Source organism: Anopheles stephensi, chromosome 3, assembly GCF_013141755.1.
Source record: "Anopheles stephensi strain Indian chromosome 3, UCI_ANSTEP_V1.0, whole genome shotgun sequence".
Classification (NCBI taxonomy): Eukaryota; Metazoa; Arthropoda; class Insecta; order Diptera; family Culicidae; genus Anopheles; species Anopheles stephensi.
Genome location: NC_050203.1, coordinates 10,915,299 through 10,936,011, shown reverse-complemented (window position 1 = coordinate 10,936,011; position 20,713 = coordinate 10,915,299). Strand labels below are relative to the sequence as shown.

The 20,713-nt window shown below is 45.9% G+C and overlaps 4 protein-coding genes across 7 annotated transcripts; 3 read left to right on the top strand and 1 right to left on the bottom strand.

Annotated features, from left to right (window-relative positions):
* Positions 1–225: 225 nt before the first annotated feature.
* Positions 226–10,814, bottom strand: LOC118513181 (protein SCAI). Of its 4 annotated transcripts, none has more exons than XM_036058641.1 (11): positions 10,457–10,814; positions 6,675–6,982; positions 6,306–6,536; positions 6,103–6,225; positions 2,838–2,981; positions 2,624–2,760; positions 2,072–2,260; positions 1,802–2,000; positions 1,659–1,720; positions 1,379–1,579; positions 1,050–1,294 (listed from the first exon to the last, which is right to left on the bottom strand). In XM_036058641.1, the coding sequence occupies exons 2-11, from the start codon at positions 6,953–6,955 to the stop codon at positions 1,050–1,052; spliced, it is 1,812 nt and encodes a 603-aa protein (XP_035914534.1). In that variant the 5' UTR covers positions 6,956–6,982; positions 10,457–10,814. The 4 variants fall into 4 exon arrangements, with proteins under 4 accessions (XP_035914536.1, XP_035914534.1, XP_035914535.1 ...); XM_036058642.1 differs by lacking the exon at positions 10,457–10,814 and adding an exon at positions 8,726–10,149; XM_036058643.1 differs by lacking the exon at positions 10,457–10,814 and having other exon boundaries at positions 226–1,294; positions 6,675–6,955.
* Positions 10,815–11,260: 446 nt separating this feature from the next.
* Positions 11,261–12,174, top strand: LOC118513179 (UPF0428 protein CG16865). The gene is made up of 2 exons (XM_036058640.1): positions 11,261–11,480; positions 11,558–12,174. The coding sequence occupies exons 1-2, from the start codon at positions 11,360–11,362 to the stop codon at positions 12,106–12,108; spliced, it is 672 nt and encodes a 223-aa protein (XP_035914533.1). The 5' UTR covers positions 11,261–11,359; the 3' UTR covers positions 12,109–12,174.
* A 543-nt stretch (positions 12,175–12,717) lies between these two features.
* Positions 12,718–15,077, top strand: LOC118513178 (hexamerin-1.1-like). The gene is made up of 3 exons (XM_036058639.1): positions 12,718–12,867; positions 12,932–13,059; positions 13,134–15,077. Exons 1-3 carry the CDS (start codon positions 12,777–12,779, stop codon positions 14,991–14,993), a joined length of 2,079 nt encoding a protein of 692 aa, XP_035914532.1. The 5' UTR covers positions 12,718–12,776; the 3' UTR covers positions 14,994–15,077.
* Positions 15,078–18,379: 3,302 nt separating this feature from the next.
* LOC118513177 (hexamerin-1.1) lies at positions 18,380–20,712 on the top strand. The gene is made up of 3 exons (XM_036058638.1): positions 18,380–18,503; positions 18,568–18,695; positions 18,770–20,712. Exons 1-3 carry the CDS (start codon positions 18,413–18,415, stop codon positions 20,627–20,629), a joined length of 2,079 nt encoding a protein of 692 aa, XP_035914531.1. The 5' UTR covers positions 18,380–18,412; the 3' UTR covers positions 20,630–20,712.
* The last annotated feature ends 1 nt before the right edge of the window (position 20,713 follows it).

Genomic DNA, 20,713 nt, shown 5'->3' with positions numbered 1-20,713 from the left:
AAATATAAATATGTTTATATATAAATAGATAAACTTTGATATAATCTATACTCTCTCACGAAACGGTTTTTAACCAAATTGGAGGGGGGGAGGGGGGAGGGTGGTGCGGACAAAGCGACCGCGCACACACGCACAACTGGTTCCGTGACACCCCCGGAAATCACACACACGCACACACGCACAAACACACCTTCGATTTACTTCACGGAAACATAAGGGGGGGGGGGGGGGGGGGTGGGTGGAATGGGAGAAAAAATGAAACATGGCGCGCGACTGGTCTTTTGCTTTCACTGATTGTGTGGTCGTCATTCCAAATGGCTTAGCCCAGAAACAACAGTGGGGAGAGTGACCTCCGCATCCGCGTGTGCGCATCCTTATAAATATGGCACACAAAACGCGCCCAGTGCTGCCAGGGGGGGGGTGTAAGGGATGCTAAAGTTTTCCGCAAGCCAATAATTGTCGTATAAATAGTAACAATTCGGCGTAAAAAGCTACACATATCTATATCCGCTGCCCGTCCGTAAATCGAATTGGTTGCATGTGTCTGTGTGTGTGTCTGTGTTTGTGTGCGCGTATGTGTTTTTTAAGAGTAAAGCAAACGAACGAGAAAAAAACCCCACAAGAAAAGAAAAGGGAAACACTCTCCCCCCGATCACGCTAGAAGACGTTGGAAAGCAACAAGCCGTTTAAACTAGCCGATTTGTTTTTTGAGTATATGGCGCGTATATATGCACGCGCTGCTGCTGCCAAATACTTATGTCCATGTGTCCACACCTTGTCCACACCGTGCCCATCCACAAGATTGCGCGGATCACCGACGGGCGATCCGAGACGCGCGGAGCATTGGAAGAAGGAAACGGTTCCGTTCAACTCAACGCCGAACGATGCGGGCGTGGGGTGCAGCGATCGCGCAACGATCGGACATGGACGATGATCGTGACGCTCAGCACGATCTGCGTTGTTAGCATGGTGAACACGTGGAAGCCTACACTCAACACAACGGATGGGAACCACCACCGTGCCGCGGACCTCGTACCGGCGACCGTGCATCAATCGCCTTCCGGACCCTCGACAAAGTGTCCCCGCACGTCGAGCGCCGTCGCTAGCTGCAGTACGATGTGGGCCAGCGACGGGTGCTCCAGCAGCTCCGGCCCGGGCAGCGGTGGTTCGCAGCGGGGCCGCTGATGCCGGCCGCGGAAGCCACGGTGCAGCCGTAACGCGACGTCGCAAAACACGAACCGTAGAATGAGCGTTCGCAGGAAATCATCACCGAAGAACTGCACGTACGACGAATCTGGTGAGGGAGAGCGAGAGAGAGAGAGAGAGTGATGTAAGTTACTGAGGACGGGAGGCTACCGAGAGAGCAGCGGGTCAGTACCTATGTAACCGATACCCTGCTCGATCTCGTCCATCCGGCAGCGCGTCACTAGCCGGGACGCTTCGGTCACGAACCGGTCCACGTAACTTTGACATCGTTCCCAGTGATGAATCGGCACATCGCCGACGTTACAGATGTAGCACATGGCCGTCATGGGAGAGTGCAGGAAAAGCGTAAACAGCGAACCGTGATGCTGCAAATCTGTGAGCAAAACAAAAAACGGCGGTAGTTTATTCGTCACTTGAGGCAGTCTTATGCAGCTCGTCGAGTGTGAGCTTACCTTGGTAGTTGGCAGGAATATCCTGTGGTGACATGAGTATAACTAACGGTTGACCGAAGTACCTGCAAAACGAAAACCCGGTATTAATGCCCGATCGCCCTTTCGTTGCGACAAGAGCAACGCCCCCCCCCCGTGGCTACAACCTCGGTATGTGCTGGAACACGAATGAATTGTCCGAATCGATTATGATGAAGAGGGGCCGCCGCGTGTACGGGTACAGGTCGCCCGGATACAGACAGTGCGGTTCCTTGTAGCCGGCACTCGATTTCCCGCGCACCGACAGCCCACTGTCCACCGCGTCACGCTTTACGCTCGTCGCCAATCCTCCCAGCTCGTAACCATCTGTGGACGGAAGCATTGTGCCGTGGTTAATACAGCGCGAGCACGTGCCCGCCCCGCAGCCTATTACTTACAGTCTTGCGGATGCTTCGTAGTCGAGAAGCACCCGTCGGCGGACATGTACAGCAGCAGGGCACCGCCCGGTGGCAGCTCCTTGAACCCACTGGACAGAAACACCATCAGCTGGCTGAGCGACGGTTTGTAGAGCAAGTACTTGTGTGGATTATCACGCATCGCGCGTCGATCACCGTTTTCCACGTATCCTGGAAGAGAGGTAGAAGAAATCAAACGATGGAAGTGCTATTACAATCGAGAAAGCCCATTAGGAATCCTTCAAGCTCTTTCAACAATAGGGTCAAGAGAGACGACCGTCACGAGTGCTACCAGGCCTCTCCTGGAGTTTCTTCCATCAAAATTCGTTCGTGCCGTGTTAAAGATCAGTGGCACTATCCCTAGGCTACCCGATTGGCCCTTGCCTAGCTAAACTCGAACTCGAAAAGATTCTACGTCTCTAAGGGATAACGAAACGCGTTCCCAGTCTCTACATTACTACGGACGGAGCTGAAGAAGACTTTGCGGGAGGCTCAATATCGTTAAAGCAATATCAGAGGGTGCAACTCGTTTACCTTTCGACCCCGGAACACCGTACGGTGGCATACGGCTCGCCGCCGGACTAGCGTCGTGTGGTCCTCCGTGTGCCATCGGATGACCGATCATCGGGTGCATCGCATCGGTCGGTTCGCGTTCCAGCGTTTGGAGCATCCTGGTGGCGATGGAGCAGAGAGAGGAAAACATTAACTCAACGGCAACTGCAAAGCGCTAGAGCTTGATCGTAATTACCGAAACATGTCCATCGTCAGCTCGGAAAACTTGGCCTGCTCGCAGGCGGAACCGACGATCAAAATCTCCTGCAGGCTGAGCGTCATGTGCGGCGTCCGTTCGCAGGGCGGGGTGGTGAGCGGGCTTAACCTGGAACCAGAACCACTTCGATTCAACGCGGGTGAAGTTACCCTACTCCGTGCGGGGAACGACGAATGGCCCGTGCTTTCGACTACATTTGGTCACCCTTACTCGTGTGTGCGTGAGTGAGTGTTTGATGTAAATATGTGAGTTTGGGATGTTTGCTTCGGAGTGCAGGTGACCGGTGTGGTTGACACAATGACACTAGGGTGCGCATGTATTTATGTATGTGTGACTGCCTCACAATGGTGTTGGTGTATGTGTATGAGTGTGTGTGTTACTGAATGTCTTCTGATGGAATGGTATGCTTATCATGAACAATTGCCAATGAGAAAGGATCAACATGAACGATCGCTGAGGATCGCACGAATGAATGCATGGGAATATTTTCGAATGACCTTTTGTTAATAGAAAAACATGGAAAAAAACTATCTGAACGTCGTTTATCGTTGCTGGAAATTGAAAAGGTTTGAAAAACACACACTACAACCGAACGGAAAACACAAGAGGTACTGCTGTGATTCGACTTACTGTACTGGGGGATACAAATGTTTGGGTGTCGCTTCCCTTCTCCGTCCGTCCGGCTCTTTCCCGACACCACCACCGCTACATGAATACATGTACGACCTATTTTCGGCTTACACTTTTCATCATCAAATTACACCAAAACACCAACTCACTTCCGACACTGGACATCGGACGATTCAAGGATGAGTAAAAGCGATCGAAATGATCGAAGCGAAACGTGGGATGTGGGACGGAATGAGAGTGAAATGACGGGTTTTTTTTTCTATGTCCGAATGAATGAAACGTCGTGCGCAAGGATGATCCAAAATGAAAGTGAACGGGCCAATAGTGGGTAAAGGGGTTTTCTTCGCTCGGGCGTTACATCTCGTTCGATTCTTATATCTTATACTTATCTAATTTTCTTTTTAAAGTAAGAGCAAAGCAAAGAGACAACAATTTTGGTGACTATCTGCCGCCGCCGCTGTCGTCGTGATATGCAAAAAATTTTGATTCAGTTTTGCCAAATTGTTTACCGGGGAAAAAAATTAATAAATTGAAATTGAAGCCAAAATCGAACTGTTTGCTCTTACTGCCTTAAGATTAAAGTTGTCTTATTTACTAGAGAATTGTTGTTTTTTTTTTGTTAGCTTATTTGATTAGCAGCAGTACATAAAGGAAAAAGAAATCAAACTAAAACAAACTAAAACACATAAACATAAACACATTTCAATTACGAATACAGTGTACGACAGAAACCAATCGTTGGAAATCGAAAAACCTAAGGACGAGGACCCAAAACAAACTAACGAAGGAAGTACAATTTGGTAATGAAAGAAGTAGCGCTCAACAAATACTGTGTGCGTTTTGGGTTTTTCTTCACCAACCAGTACAAGAAAGAAAGTATCATCGGGAAAGATTGATAGCCAATAACGAGGTGGAATGTGAGAATAGAGATATAGAGCAGCAGCAGTAGCACAGCCAATCAATCGAAGCCGGAACACACTTAAAGGAGGTAAGAACACCACACGGTAGACGATTCTTACACGCCAAACATCTAACCCGAACACACAGAGACAAGAGACATTACAGAGTTCGATACAATTACTGTACAAACTATTTACGCTTTACGGCCCTTTCAAACGGGTACTGCAAGTACAATACTTTTTGGATAGCAAGGGTTAAGTAATTCGAGAGAGTGGAGCGGATACTTGGTTTTGTTTCTACAACAGTGATGTGTACGGTAAGTATACAGATTTTTTTTTAATGTAGAGTTTACATGTGTCTTTCCCTTTTACGTGTAGCAAGCAGTTTGTTTTCTAAAAGTTACGTTAGTAGGGTAGTTGGGGGTTAGAGAAAGGGGAGATAGCATTGAGGACGGAAAACCGAAAGCTACATCTATAGCAAAGCAATGGGGCGGTTAAACGATAAATACTACCGATCGTATTAAACTGTCTTTTTTTAAATCACATTATACCTAACAAACGTAACCTGATAAGCAAAGGTGGATTTGAGAGGATTTTTCAGAAAATCATATCACTTTAAAGAGAAAAATCCTTAGCAGTAAGGCCTGTTATGACAATACGTCACCAAGCAGTAATATTTTAAATATATTTAAAAATGGGCCAGGGCGTTTTTATAAAATAAAATAAAAAGAAATCGCCAATCAGATGATACCGTAAGAGCAGCATTTCAAAATATCAGGTCTGATTTATACATGATAATACTGACTGGGGCCGCCCGTCTTCACACGCCTGGACTGTAGATCAAATCCCATCCAAACTGAATAACACGTAACTCCTGCTATGTGGAAAATCAAGTCAAGGAAAGTCAAAAATAGGAGGCAGAGCCGTAATATGTTACAGGGTTTTTCAGTTGATAAAGCAATAGCATCAATTTTTATGGCAGGCTTCTTAGATGGAATGGCAAACAAAGCTAGTTGATATGGCTTCAGATGACAGGGAAATCAGATACCTTTTAGATAGATGATTTTGTCATAGTACCCGTTGATATTGTACACGTCCTTTCAGTGCTCGGATAAGTGCGTACAATATCAACGGCTACTATGACAAAATCATCTGAGGGCATCACATTTCCCATTCCATCTAAGAAGCCTGACATAAAAATGGATGCAATTGCCTTAACAACTGAAAAAGCCTGTAAATAAATAAATATCTTTAAAAAAATCACCATCCTGCTACTTCATATTAAATTCATAATATTGTTTGATTGTTTAACTGAGTTAAATAATTGCTTAATATTTAAATAAATGAATGCAAAAACTGGCAAAGCTTCCTTGCGTTCTGTATCTACTGGCATTATTTTTAATCATTAAGCTTAAGCAAATCCTTAAAATGCCTTTCAATACCCTACGCAAAAATTCCTCCAAAGCCCGCAAAAATAATATAAGCACCGCACACAAAACGGGAAAACCCCGCAGCATAACAATAAGAAGCAATATCGCACACATACAGAGAGAGAGAGAGAGAAATAGAACGGAACAACAAACAAAAAAAGGACACAAAACCGGGAACAAGTCAAAAGGAAGGCTACAGAAGAAGAGCAAGAAGAAGGTAATAATCGGAAAGCACGGGCCTAACGCTAAGCTACACACTACGCTTCATTCCGGCTAACAACTAACCTGTGCGATAGTACGATCGGGTTCGTGTCGGCATGCAGCACGGCGACGGCCGATTCCGCCTTGATGAATCCTTTTATTTCTTCCAGCACTAGTGACCACTCTAGCTGATCTTCTGGCTCGTACCTAAAACGGTAGGAAGTTGCGACGGACGTTAATAGATCGGTGACCGACCTGCTTCACCTGCCCCCCCGGGGCACACTTACGTCGTGGTGTATTCCTGTATTTGTCGCTCCAATTCAATAACTAACTCTCTCACTAGCTTCATCTTCTTCAACAGTAAACAAACAACAATAAATCTAGCGTAGTAACGTAGTTTCTTAACCATGAGATCCGGTCGGTCCTCCTTGATTGCTCTAGAGTAGTAAGCGCGCCCTCTGATCGCAGCATAAAAAGAGTATGCCTCATTGAGATAATTTGTTTCACTCGTTCTAAGGCTGCATTTGGGGACAGGAGCAACAGGAGCAACAACAAGAAAAAAACAGAAACAGCAGAAAAAAAGGTAGATCGGTTAGTGGTGGTGTGTGCGCTAGGCGGTTGGGATCGACCGGCAGCGGATCGGCAACGGTGCTTACTAATAATGATAATAGAGTTGTCCAATTTTGCTAGCTATTTCTCCGATTTGCCATCGCTTTAAACCATACTTAGAATCTAGGACTAGTCTATGTTGCTGCTGAAACTTCCACAGCTTGGTGTAAACGTCGAACGTGCGACCGAAGTACGCCTGCCACTGCCGGTGCCCATACTGGGGCAGATCGCGCAATCCGTTGAAGAGCTGCTTCGACTTCTCCAGCAGGTGGCAGAATTCCAGTACTATTTTCCTATCCTGTTCCTCTGTTGAAGCCATCTTAACCATACCGCCAACTGTTCATTGGTAAGCTATCTGTGGACGGAAAACGGGTAACGGAGAGAATGGGTGAGACTGTGTTGTTGAGCGAATATTATTCGATAAAGTTTAGGAAAGAAAATAGCTCTCTTGTTTTGCCCCATCCTTGTAACGGAACCGAAACATCCTCGGAGAGAATAATCCTTCAAACAAAAGCACCCTTTGCAATGGTTACTTGATGCCAACGGTGCATCATTTACTATACCGTAGTAATTAAAATACAGGGTGTGCAATGCGGTGGAGTTTAAAATAATTTTTGGAAATATTTTTCCAATTATTTATGGAATTAAAATAATGAAAAATTTAGCAACTCTTCAGTATGCAGTGTTTTTCGGTTCATACAGCAATGTTTACATGTTTAAAACAATAAACGATTTGAACATAACACACAACCTAAGCAATCTAAGCCTTTTTTGTTATATGTTTTATGTTCTGAGAATCACTATGAAGACGATCAATTGTCCATCTCCAGATGTTACACACAAATCGGCTTGGTTTTTTTGTAATTTTATTATTTTAAGATTTTTTGCGTTTAATAAAAGCGATTTTTCTACACATGATCCACGTATTTTTTTTTAAGAATTACGTGAGAAGATTCCTTTTTTCTAGGTATCTGCACAGGAAGAGGTCTAGAGCAGTCATAACTGTCGATAAAACCCGATTTTTTTCTAAATTCGAACGACTAGAAAACTTGGCGTACAATAAACTCACTGTTGAATGGCCATTTGTGCATCTCATCCGCTCTTTAAATCACGTATAATAATTAACTAAGAATAACCAAAAAATATTAAAAAAAAAAAAACCTTGGCACGTCATTTATCATTACTGTGGTGCCATTCTCTTAACACAAGCTTAACTCCTCAAAGAATGACTTGAGAGGGTTTTAACAAGTTTTTTTGGTCGTTACTTTGTTTTGAATACCACTAAAAACGGGTTTCTACCATGCGGAAGCATCTGGTGGAGAGGTGCAGATCCCTGCTGGAGGTGGATAATTTGAAAAAAAATTATTTAAATTTCAGTACATGTTTGTGGTACAGTGGTTGATGGTTTAAATTAAACTGGCAGAATGTTGCCAAAACATCTACAAATATAGCGATCTTCCCGCTGGGTTTCATGCTATTTGAAAACAAAAACTTCCTTAACTATCTCTTTGGCGGTACACCCTGTAGTACAAAAGACTGGGCGCCTCCTTCGATCGTACACACGAAGCACGTTCCCCAAACTTTTTTCCACTATTTTCATTATAATTAAGAATTTCTAAATACATCTTTTAAAATTTTCACAGAAAAACTTATTCAACAATAATTTCACTTATATCGTTAATAAATATGTTTGCAACATTCATGAATCTCATCCGCCACATCCCGCGAAACGCGTTGGCGTTAATCGAAGGGTGAAGGGGGGAGATACACATGCTGAAGCCGGCGACGTGAGGAGGCTACTACTATTATTCGCACACACACACACAGCTAGCTACACTACACACTCAAACACATATAAGCACGCATACAATTGTAAACTTCATGCATTTCCTTTTTCCAGCATGTATGCAAGATGAATTCGAGTGCATCACGCACACACACAATTACACACGAAAACACACACACACACGAAAGTTGTTTCTCCTCCGGATAGTAGTAGTAAATAGTACTACTCCAAGTAGGTGGTCCACTTTGCGCGTACGTACAGTGCAAACACACATTTTCCGTGTGCATCGTGGTACGGTGGAATGCAACCCACCTTCACCATCACCATTGAGCGAATGCATCTTTAACAAAGATTTGTGCTCGGTTTGTTCTCACATCACTACACACCACTATCTCACTTCCATTATACTTTCTCACTGTACGGGGGTTCTTTCTCGCATCTCGTGGTGTGCATGAAAATGTACTCCCCAGGCCTACTTTGCTGGCTCCGTTTACATGCTTTACCGCGTACGCTGGCTTGGATGGACAGGATATGCACTAATGCAAAACACGCGCTCCCCGTACTCTTCACTAGCCTTACGCCTTCAAAGCCACACAAACACAACCACACACGTGCGGCTATGTGTGCGTGCGTGGATATACTCTGCTGCAACGGCAGCTGCATATCACATGCGCCCTTTTCTGATGGCCCGTTTTCTTATCAGCAATAATATATACAACCCCATCAGAAGCGTTCACTACGGTATCACTTCCGTGTCACTGCTTCCTGCAGGACACTGCTCCCTCGACCCACACTCCACCTCCCCCTTCTACCCAACGGCGGCGGTTCACCACGTTTCAGTGATTTGTTCTTCTCAGACACTGCGGAAGTTTGTCCGTTCATCAACGTTTTCGTCCGTCTCGCTTGCGCGCGCGTGCTCACCGTTCCTGCCGTCGTCGCCTCTACTAGCCTTACTCTCCCCTTCTCATCTATCAGCACCACATCATCATCATCATCATCATCATCGTGATCATTGTCATCGCGGGGAAACAGCAGCCAGCCACCACGAGTTGGAAAGGATGTTTGGAAAGTTTGTGCAGCTTTATTTGAGAAGCAATGGTTTGCGATATGTAGCAACCATTGATTTTTATCACTATTCGCACACACACACACATACACACGTAAAGGCTACTTGATTTGTGTCATGCTTCTGCTTCAAATCCACACACGTGGGGAGAGATGGTTTAAGAGGGATGTCTGCAGGAGGTACATCCTGGAACTATGTATTTTTTTCTCGCTCGTTTCTCCGTGTGAATCGTGTTTTTTTTTTTTGCTTGAGGGTTTTGGTTTGCTTTTTCCGCAAAAGCCCACCATGAACCGCACCATGCGCGCAGGGGCACAATTCACGTGCGTCGAAACGGTGAGGGGTTGGTTAATGCGCCTCGCGGGACAACAGCCAGAATGAAATGGCACCACACAATCACACACACACACACATGCATATCCGTTGTGCCTGCGAGCCTTCGACAATACTTTACTCACAACTGCTGGTGACAATATGGTACGCTATACTGCCGTAGTAGGTAGCATCATCACCATCATCATCACCACCACCATCATCATCATCGTTCTCACTATTTCTGCAAGGATCGGTGTATCGGAGCGATTGTGAGCCCTATCTATTTGCACACTCCTCTCTAGGACGCCCAGCTAGATAATCCGCTTGCAACACTACACAAGCATCCCATTTTTTTCCAAGCAATGCAATTGATGATGGATTTCCCTACCATTGCTTACAGTTTTCCCCATTTTTTTGCACAACATTTCCACCAGTTCGCACGACACGGTTTCCGAACAGGGCATTACAATGGAAAGGCATGCATTTGGCAATCATTGTAAAACCTGCTAGGGTTGGTTGGCTCGCTGGCCAGAAGATGAAGAAAAAAAAAAATACACACACACTCGTGAGCACACACTACGAGGAGGAGGACACCAACCAACCCAACCAAGCCACCAACTTTTACGTGTCCGCACCAAAACCGCACACACGCACGGGGTACTTACAGCGCGACCTAATTTACTACGCGAATCACACTGCCGTTTGCTTTCGCGTTTGTGCTGGACGCGTTCGTGTTACTGCCAATTACTGCTACTACTTTAAATATTATTTTTTAAAGGTTTTCTGTGTGTAAGGCAAAATCTATGTGACTAGATTTGGAGTGAAAAAACTCGAAAACATTACACTGTGGTAGGGTCGGGCGGCCATCGTTGGCTGACAGCGGTAGCGATGAAAAAGGCGAATGTCCTTGAAATCGGGCCCGGCGTGTAGCGTTTGACAGCGGGCCGTGTTGACTGCCTGCAAACGGATTGTTAAGTGACGCGTAGTTGAAGGAGCGAGAGTTTTAGGTTTAATAATTCGTAGAACCGATGTAAGCACCTTTCAGATTCCTCACAGCATTCAAATCAATGTACCACGGTTTTGAACGGTCTTGCCCTGGTACAAGCAATCGAGAAAAATAAAAAATAATAATCTCTTTTTAATGTTTGCCTAATTTAATTTGCAATCCTAAAATTTTAATTTGGCGTACAAAACTAAGCAGAAAAAAGCAGATCGGATAGTAAGGGAGATCGGCGTGGGACGATGCCACATTTAGGTAGAAATCGAACTCATTGCAACGAAGGTGAAAAAAGAATTGCACACAAGATGATCTTCAAATCCTTTTTTGATCCTATTGTTGTGCATTGCTTGAAATATTCCAAGACAGGGGCTAGCTCAAATTTTCGGAGCTTTTCTCAGAACCACTTCACTTTTGGAATCGCACACGTGTAGACGCTGCTTATCGTGCCATTGCTGAATGCTGACAATTTGACAGCTAGCGCGAAGCAGAGCAGAAATGTAAACAAAACAGTCCAACATCGTAAACACCTACCCCGTACAGTAGCAGTGGCTGTGGTTCAGCTTTAAAAATGCCGAAAGTAGTATCGCGTAGTATTGTTTGTTCCGATTCGAAAGACAAGGAAGAATACAATGAAACGGGACCACTCAACATATACTACTGTTTGTGCGGACAAATGAGTTTAATCTTAGGTATTGCATGGTGCCGATCACGCACCCATCACGGCGCAGTTAAAGTACGAATTCCTAATTTCTTGGTTTTGTTTTAGATTGCACACTGGAAAAACTACCGCTCCGCCAGTTGGATGGTGCACGCGTGATCGACAGTGCACGGCACGCCAACAAAGTGAATGCCGATCCGAGCGAAACCGTCTTCATCCAGCGCGACGCAGGCATTGAGAAGCAGCATCGGTTGAAGTGCAAAAAGTGCGGCTTACCGCTGTACTACCGGCACAGCAACGATCCGCAGGTGACGTTCGTCATACGCCGGGCGCTGGTAAAGTGCAAGAGTGAGGCGAAGATTTCGGAGTTCATCAAAACACCAAGCACGAGCCTTAATCCCACGCTGGAACCGAAGAAGGTGATGGTGACGAAGCATACCAAGAATATGGGCAAGTTTAGCTCGGTAACCGTGTCCACCATCGACGAGGAAGAGGACGAGATTGAGGCGCGGGAGGTGGCGGACAGCTACGCCAACAATGCACGTATCATTGAGAAGCAGCTTGAACGGAAGGGCGGGAAGACGAACGAGGACGTGTTGAAGGAGAAAATTGAACCACCGCCACCGAAAAAGACTCGCGGCACGTTGCTTGACACTTAGTTTAGTCGGGGATGGGAAAGGAAAATGGATTTTAAAACTATAATAAACTCATGCTAACTACGTACCTTAGCTGTGTTGTTCATTGGTCTGTTAGGTCCGTCCGGATATTGCGATTTTCTAATACACCCGGAAATCCGACAATTGGACCGGTTTCAAATCCTTTCCCAACCATCAGTTCATCAGTTCGCCGTATGCGGGTGTAATGCCGAGAACTAGGTGCCAGGTTGCAATGCCGAGAACAAGAGGTTCTTACTTTATATGCTCCTCGCAAACTGGAGACAAATCATAATTATAAAAAAAAATACCCTAATTCCTTTACTTTTCTATAAAATTAAGCAAAAACAGTAATTAATTTCTCAATAAAAACAGTGAATCAGCTATTGCATATTTGTGGAATACTTGATAGTACAATCATCTACGCTGGGGATGAAGTTCCGATCCGGGAGGATGACCTGAAGAAGCACTGGGTTTATCATTACTCACCGGAGCAAAGCACTGGGAATAAATTTGATAATGCATTTTCAGGTCGTATCGCTCTGCTTTCGGCTGTTTCTATGGCTCACCGGCGGACCGATAAGCAACAAAATGCATCGGAAGTATAAAAGCTATAGCCAGGACGCCCAGAAAGTCAGTCTCGTGACTGTAGTCAAGCAGTAGCGCTCGACAAGATGAAGCTCATCATCCTGGCGGTGGCGATCTCCCTGGCAGTTCTTGCCAGCGGATCCTACGTTCCAAGCACCAAGTACGAAGCCAAGTATGGTAAGTCTCCTGGTGACTGGCCTGCACCAATGAACAAGATACTGATATCCTTCCCTCCTTCCAGCGGACAAGGACTTCCTGTTCAAGCAAAAGTTCTTCTTCGAAGTGCTCCGAAACATTCACCTGCCGCTCAAGTTTGAGGAATACATGCCGTACACCAAGACCTGGGTTGCCGATGAGTCCAAGTACAACGTAAGTGTCCAACGCGATCAATCGAAAGTGCAGATCGAAAGATGTAACGTTCACTGTGTCTGTTCGCCCTGCAGGACTTCACTCAGGTGGCCGAGTTCTTCGACTGGTACAAGACAGGCGCCTTCCTAGAGAAGGGCGAGATCTTCACCATCTACAATGAGCTCTACCTGCGCCAGACCTACGCTCTGTTCAGCTTCCTGTACAACAGCGCCGACTGGGATACCTACTACAAGAATCTCATCTGGGCTCGTGACAACATCAACGAGGGCATGTTCATCTACGTCGTCCATCTGACCGTGATGCACCGCTCCGACCTGCAGGGTCTCGTCCTGCCGGCCATCTATGAGATCTACCCGTACTACTTCTTCAACACTGACGTGATCCGCTCGATCAGCTACAAGAAGCTGTACGATCCCAAGTTCGGATTCTACGGCAATGGCAAGTACAACGTCGTCTACGCTAACTACACCGCCTCCTACCCGGTGGACTACTACAACAACTTCTACACCGAGGAGTACCTCAACTACTACACGGAGGATATCGGTCTCAACTCGTACTACTACTACTTCATGATGGACTATCCGTTCTTCCTGGGCGGAGACAAGTTCGGACTGATGAAGGATCGTCGCGGAGAGCTGTACTGGTACATGCACCAGCAGCTGCTGGCTCGCTACAACCTGGAGCGTATGTCGAACTACATGGGCACGGTGAAGCCGCTGGTGTGGCGTTTCCCGCTCAAGACCGGATACTTCTCGCTGCTCAGCTACTTCAACGGAGTGCCGTTCAAGAGCCGCGACTACAACTACATGCTCACCGACGAGTTCTACTACAAGCTGGACTGGATCAACAGCTGGGAGATGAAGATCCGCAAGATCATCGAGGATGGATTCTACATCATGGAGGACGGCTCCCGCATCGACCTGCGTCTGCCGGAATCGATCGACTTCTTCGGAAACCTGCTCAACTCCAACGTGGATGGTGTTGACGCCAGCTACATGGGCTACATCGAGGTGTTCTCGCGCCTGCTGCTGTCCGGAAACGACTACAACGCCTACAAGGTGTGGCCGTCCGCACTGATGCAGTTCGAGACCAGCCTGCGTGATCCGGTCTTCTACCAGCTGTACGAGCGCTTCATCGATCTGTACTACTACTTCAAGCGATTCCTGCCCAGCTACACCTACGACGAGCTTAACTTCAACGGAGTCATCATCAAGGATGTCACCTTCGACAAGCTGGTGACCTACTTCGACTACTTCGATTCGGATGTCTCCAACGTGCTGCCGATGCCGTCGACCGACAAGTACTTCGACTTCGCCGTCTTCGCTCGCCAGCGTCGCCTCAACCACAAGCCATTCAGCTACACCATGAACGTCATGTCCGAGTACACCGGCAAGGCCATCATCCGCATGTTCCTCGGACCGAAGTTCGATCGCTTCTTCGACCTGCAGTACTACAAGAAGTACTTCTTCGAGCTCGACCAGTACATGGTCGACTTCACCTCGGGCAAGAACACCTTCGTGCGTAACTCGCGCGACTTCTACTGGAGCGTCAAGGACCGTACCATGTACACCGACCTCTACAAGAAGATCATGCTGGGCTACAACGGACAGGAGAAGTTCACCCTAGACATGTCGGAGGCACACTGCGGATTCCCGGATCGTCTGATCTTGCCGAAGGGCTGGACCAGCGGTATGCCGATGCAGTTCTACTTCATCATCACGCCGTACACGACCAAGACCTCCGAGCAGGGATACTACTACGACAAGTCCTTCACCTGCGGTGTTGGATCTGGTATGCGCTTCTACGATGGCTTCGCGTTCGGCTATCCGTTCGACCGCGTCATCAACTTCAACTACTTCTACACCAAGAACATGTACTTCAAGGATGTGTTCATCTACCACAACGACGAGATCAAAATGAACCAGACTTTCTAGAAGGACTACGCACCAATGCCGGACTATTACAGATGATCTAATAAACTAAGTAACTCAGCAAATTGGGAAAAACTCACACAAAAATTGTCTCTCAAGTTAGTTGTTAGGCGCTACCGACAATCGTGTTCGTGTTGCATGGCGGAATATTGTCTTCTATCAAACATTATGCATGGAGTTCCTGGCTCACTTCCAACCTGACCATTAATCAATCTCAACTTGGATCTTGCATCGTATTTTGTTAACTGCTAGAGCGTGTCGTTCGGTTTAAGGTTAAAGTCTTCAGTTATAATCTGATCGTGATGAATCTGGCGAATCTGATGTGTCTCTGAATATCTGTGAATCGTTTTGGGGAAACTATGTCTAAATAGTACATGGTCTCATTGCAGAAAGAATAAACAAAAACTCAGTGTTAATAAAGTGGAAAAGTGTTTCAGAACGATTCTTAAAATAAAATTTTTACTATTATTTTTTGCGGTTAAACTGCGGTTGAGAATAGAAAGTAACAGACTCAAATTAAATCGTGACGATTGGTTACTTAAGTCTGCCCGTCTACGTGTCGTGTTATATTTAATTATTGTGCTACAGATGGAGAGATTTCCAACTTGTTTCTATGTGTTTTTGGATACTGGCCATGCTGATATGCAAACTGAATCAGAATGAATGAAAGAGTTAAATCTTAACTCTCCTTGATCCTTGAGATTTAACCCTCCTCGTCGACTGACTCACAACGTTTTAACTCACTCACTATGTTTTACTCACTCGTGAGTTAAAATTTGCATTGATAAATTAAATCACGATGACAAGCTGATTTCAGTAAATACAATTTGTGCTTGCTTTATAAATAATGTAATGCAATATAAAACTAGTGATTGAGTGAAAACGTATTGGGTGAGTTAAAACGAAAGGAGTGAGTGAGATAAACCGAATGAGTGAGTTAAAACGAATTGGGTTAGTTGAAACATAGTGAGTCAGTGGTTAATAGTGGGTCAGTGGCACGGAGAGTTAAATCATTAATCAGTTGTTTAACTCATGAGTGAGTTAAAACGAATTGGGTGAGTTTGGGTTAGTCGGCAAGGAGAGTCAAATCATTCATCGAGATTTAACTCTTAAAAAGTGAGTAAAAGAATTAACTCGATATTCTAACTGATTCGCCTCTGATTTAACTCACGTTATTGAGTGGTTTTTCCTATCACTAACTGACATCACTAACGAGCAGATCTCATCTCAACTGCTTCCGATATTAGTCTTCTGTCAACTCTCGGTTGAATCTTTTTTGGCATTATTTAACGTACTACAGGGTTTTTGATCAGTTGTTGTGTTAGCAAGTTCTACGAAATATATTTATTGGAATGAAAAAAATGTCTCACCTTGTACTGGTCCAAACGCTGCTATTAACGGATATCTGCGTTCTTCTTCTTAGCGTGATACTCGGAGTTCTTACATTTAGTCTCTTGTGTATACCCGTTGGAATGCCTTCAAGAGTTGATAGTTGATGCTTGTTGCGAACGCGACAAAATAAAATAGAGCTAAACTGACAGGCATGCAAGAGTTAGATGAAAAACTTTAAATAACTAAATATCTTTCATTCAGGATAAATTCTCATCGGCAAATATTATTTTAGGACAAAACTTAAACTCACCGAAAGGCCTCGTACCAAAAGGAAAAATGAAACTATAATAAACAATGGTAACGTGTCAGGACGTGTCATAAAACAGCTCGAATTTATCCAGACATCAGGAAAACCTAAATAAATTCAGGCCATGTGATAAGACAAGAGTAAATAACATAGACCGGAAAAGTGCCCAACACATACATTATCGCTGCGCATTTAGTTTCATAAAAAAGGACCAACGCGAAGATCAAGGTACGATCGTATTATCCGTAGAGCAGTGACGGAAAGATCACTCGCGAATAGAGTAAACGACGCACAGGCAAAAAATAAACATACACACTTGCACTATAGATTTAGCCTATCAAAATATGCATAGGACGACCCAAAGCCATAAAAAAAGGATCGCCCACGCGATCTCACGGTCCAGAACCATAAACAGATAAGAAAACGTCGCTTCAAGGTTCGGGATACGCCCGACGCTATAGGTTTATGTTACTTCAGGTAAAAAGAGCGCTATCTTTTTCGAACCTTTTCTTTTATTCTAACAACCTAACTTTCGGGATGGTTTTAGTATATAAGACAGGATTTTTTGAGAATAAAATCGACTTGTAATCCAGACCTCAACGAAGAAGCTTGTGTTTCATTGTTAGGGTATCCATACAGAATCGGGAAAGTTTCACCTTTGCCTTCCCTCCGGATGTTGGTCCCGCACTTGGGTGTCTCCCCGCTCCGTCGGAAGAATTAGGCGAAAATAAGCCAAGTAAGAACTACGGTTAGATACTTCTCCTGATTATCCAGGAAAAAAGGTTTATCGTCTGATCGAGCTACGGCATTCCCGTTGTCCACGTCGAGTTAGTGAAGTGCGAGTCCGCCGCTAAATCTTCTCCTGGTTATCCAGGAAAAAAGGTTAGCCGCCTGATTCAAGCAACTCTGACAAGGCCAGGAATCTGCGCGGAGATTTCCCGAATCGATCACTCCTTCGCTTGGTCGACTCGGATTAACAATTGGTGGCTCCAGAGAGGAGCTCTCCAAATCGACCATTCCTTCGCGTGGTCGGTTCAACAACGGTTCGTTATCGAACGAACAATGCTAGCTTGATTTTCATCAAGTAAAATAAACTTCAAAGCTGACACTAAAATCCTAGAGGTTCCATTTTCCAGCGTTTAAAACCCAGACCGGATTTACCGACTGCAAAAATGATAATTCTTCACTCATTGGTGAAGTATACATTAAATTAAGATGCTATTCAAACTAGAACAAATTGTTTTAATCTTAATAAATACAACTTGGAGATGATGTCTAAATTATTTCCACTTCAAATCTTGAACATTAGTGGCGGAATGAGCAATCGGCAACACAGCCACGGTAATCGGCAGTATATGTTGTATGATACATTTTTGCAATTTTAGATTTCACTGGAACTGGTACGGCATCTTTGCACTAAATGCACCTAGAAACAACACTATCGTCCGAATGTTATTCGCTTCTTCAACGAACGAAAGATTCATTGAACTCGGATTGATAGGACTTTATCATTAAGTGTACCACCAGTGCACAAATATATAAACAATACGTTGGTGAGATAATGCAATGCAGGCCAGGAATCGTATGTTAATCTGGTTCAGGAGCAGTAGGGCATTGCAAGAATTTCATACTTGATCACCTGTGCTATTTCGTGTGCTGCAGTACGATGATAAGGAAGTGATCATAGAAGCCAAAATCGTCTCGGCAAGGAGTATAAAAGCTATAGCCAGGACGCCCAGAAAGTCAGTCTCGTGACTGTAGTCAAGCAGTAGCGCTCGACAAGATGAAGCTCATCATCCTGGCGGTGGCGGTCTCCCTGGCAGTTCTTGCCAGCGGATCCTACGTTCCAAGCACCAAGTACGAAGCCAAGTATGGTAAGTCTCCTGGTGACCGGCTTGCACCAATGAACAAGATACTGATATCCTTCCCTCCTTCCAGCGGACAAGGACTTCCTGTTCAAGCAAAAGTTCTTCTTCGAAGTGCTCCGAAACATTCACCTGCCGCTCAAGTATGAGGAATACATGCCGTACACCAAGACCTGGGTTGCCGATGAGTCCAAGTACAACGTAAGTGTCCAACGCGATCAATCGAAAGTGCGGATCGAAAGATGTAACGTTCACTGTGTCTGTTCACCCTGCAGGACTTCACTCAGGTGGCCGAGTTCTTCGACTGGTACAAGACTGGCGCCTTCCTAGAGAAGGGCGAGATCTTCACCATCTACAATGAGCTCTACCTGCGCCAGACCTACGCTCTGTTCAGCTTCCTGTACAACAGCGCCGACTGGGATACCTACTACAAGAATCTCATCTGGGCTCGTGACAACATCAACGAGGGCATGTTCATCTACGTCGTCCATCTGACCGTGATGCACCGCTCCGACCTACAGGGTCTCGTCCTGCCGGCCATCTACGAGATCTACCCGTACTACTTCTTCAACACTGACGTGATCCGCTCGATCAGCTACAAGAAGCTGTACGATCCCAAGTTCGGATTCTACGGCAATGGCAAGTACAACGTCGTCTACGCTAACTACACCGCCTCCTACCCGGTGGACTACTACAACAACTTCTACACCGAGGAGTACCTCAACTACTACACGGAGGATATCGGTCTCAACTCGTACTACTACTACTTCATGATGGACTATCCGTTCTTCCTGGGCGGAGACAAGTTCGGACTGATGAAGGATCGTCGCGGAGAGTTGTACTGGTACATGCACCAGCAGCTGCTGGCTCGCTACAACCTGGAGCGTATGTCGAACTACATGGGCACGGTCAAGCCGCTGGTGTGGCGTTTCCCGCTCAAGACCGGATACTTCTCGCTGCTGAGCTACTTCAACGGAGTGCCGTTCAAGAGCCGCGACTACAACTACATGATCACCGACGAGTTCTACTACAAGCTGGACTGGATTAACAGCTGGGAGATGAAGATCCGCAAGATCATCGAGGATGGATTCTACATCATGGAGGATGGCTCCCGCATCGACCTGCGTCTGCCGGAATCGATCGACTTCTTCGGAAACCTGCTCAACTCCAACGTGGATGGTGTTGACGCCAGCTACATGGGCTACATCGAGGTGTTCTCGCGCCTGCTGCTGTCCGGAAACGACTACAACGCCTACAAGGTGTGGCCGTCCGCACTGATGCAGTTCGAGACCAGCCTGCGTGATCCGGTCTTCTACCAGCTGTACGAGCGCTTCATCGATCTGTACTACTACTTCAAGCGATTCCTGCCCAGCTACACCTACGACGAGCTTAACTTCAACGGAGTCATCATCAAGGATGTCACCTTCGACAAGCTGGTGACCTACTTCGACTACTTCGATTCGGATGTCTCCAACGTGCTGCCGATGCCGTCGACCGACAAGTACTTCGACTTCGCCGTCTTCGCTCGCCAGCGTCGCCTCAACCACAAGCCATTCAGCTACACCATGAACGTCATGTCGGAGTACACCGGCAAGGCCATCATCCGCATGTTCCTCGGACCGAAGTTCGATCGCTTCTTCGACCTGCAGTACTACAAGAAGTACTTCTTCGAGCTCGACCAGTACATGGTCGACTTCACCTCGGGCAAGAACACCTTCGTGCGTAACTCGCGCGACTTCTACTGGAGCGTCAAGGACCGTACCATGTACACCGACCTCTACAAGAAGATCATGCTGGGCTACAACGGACAGGAGAAGTTCACCCTGGACATGTCGGAGGCTCACTGCGGATTCCCGGATCGTCTGATCTTGCCGAAGGGCTGGACCAGCGGTATGCCGATGCAGTTCTACTTCATCATCACGCCGTACACGACCAAGACCTCCGAGCAGGGATACTACTACGACAAGTCCTTCACCTGCGGTGTTGGATCTGGTATGCGCTTCTACGATGGCTTCGCGTTCGGCTATCCGTTCGACCGCGTCATCAACTTCAACTACTTCTACACCAAGAACATGTACTTCAAGGATGTGTTCATCTACCACAACGACGAGATCAAAATGAACCAGACTTTCTAGACACCAGACACCAATGCCGGACTATTACAGATGATCTAATAAATTAAGTAAAGCAGCAATGTTGGAAAAACACTCCAAAACAAT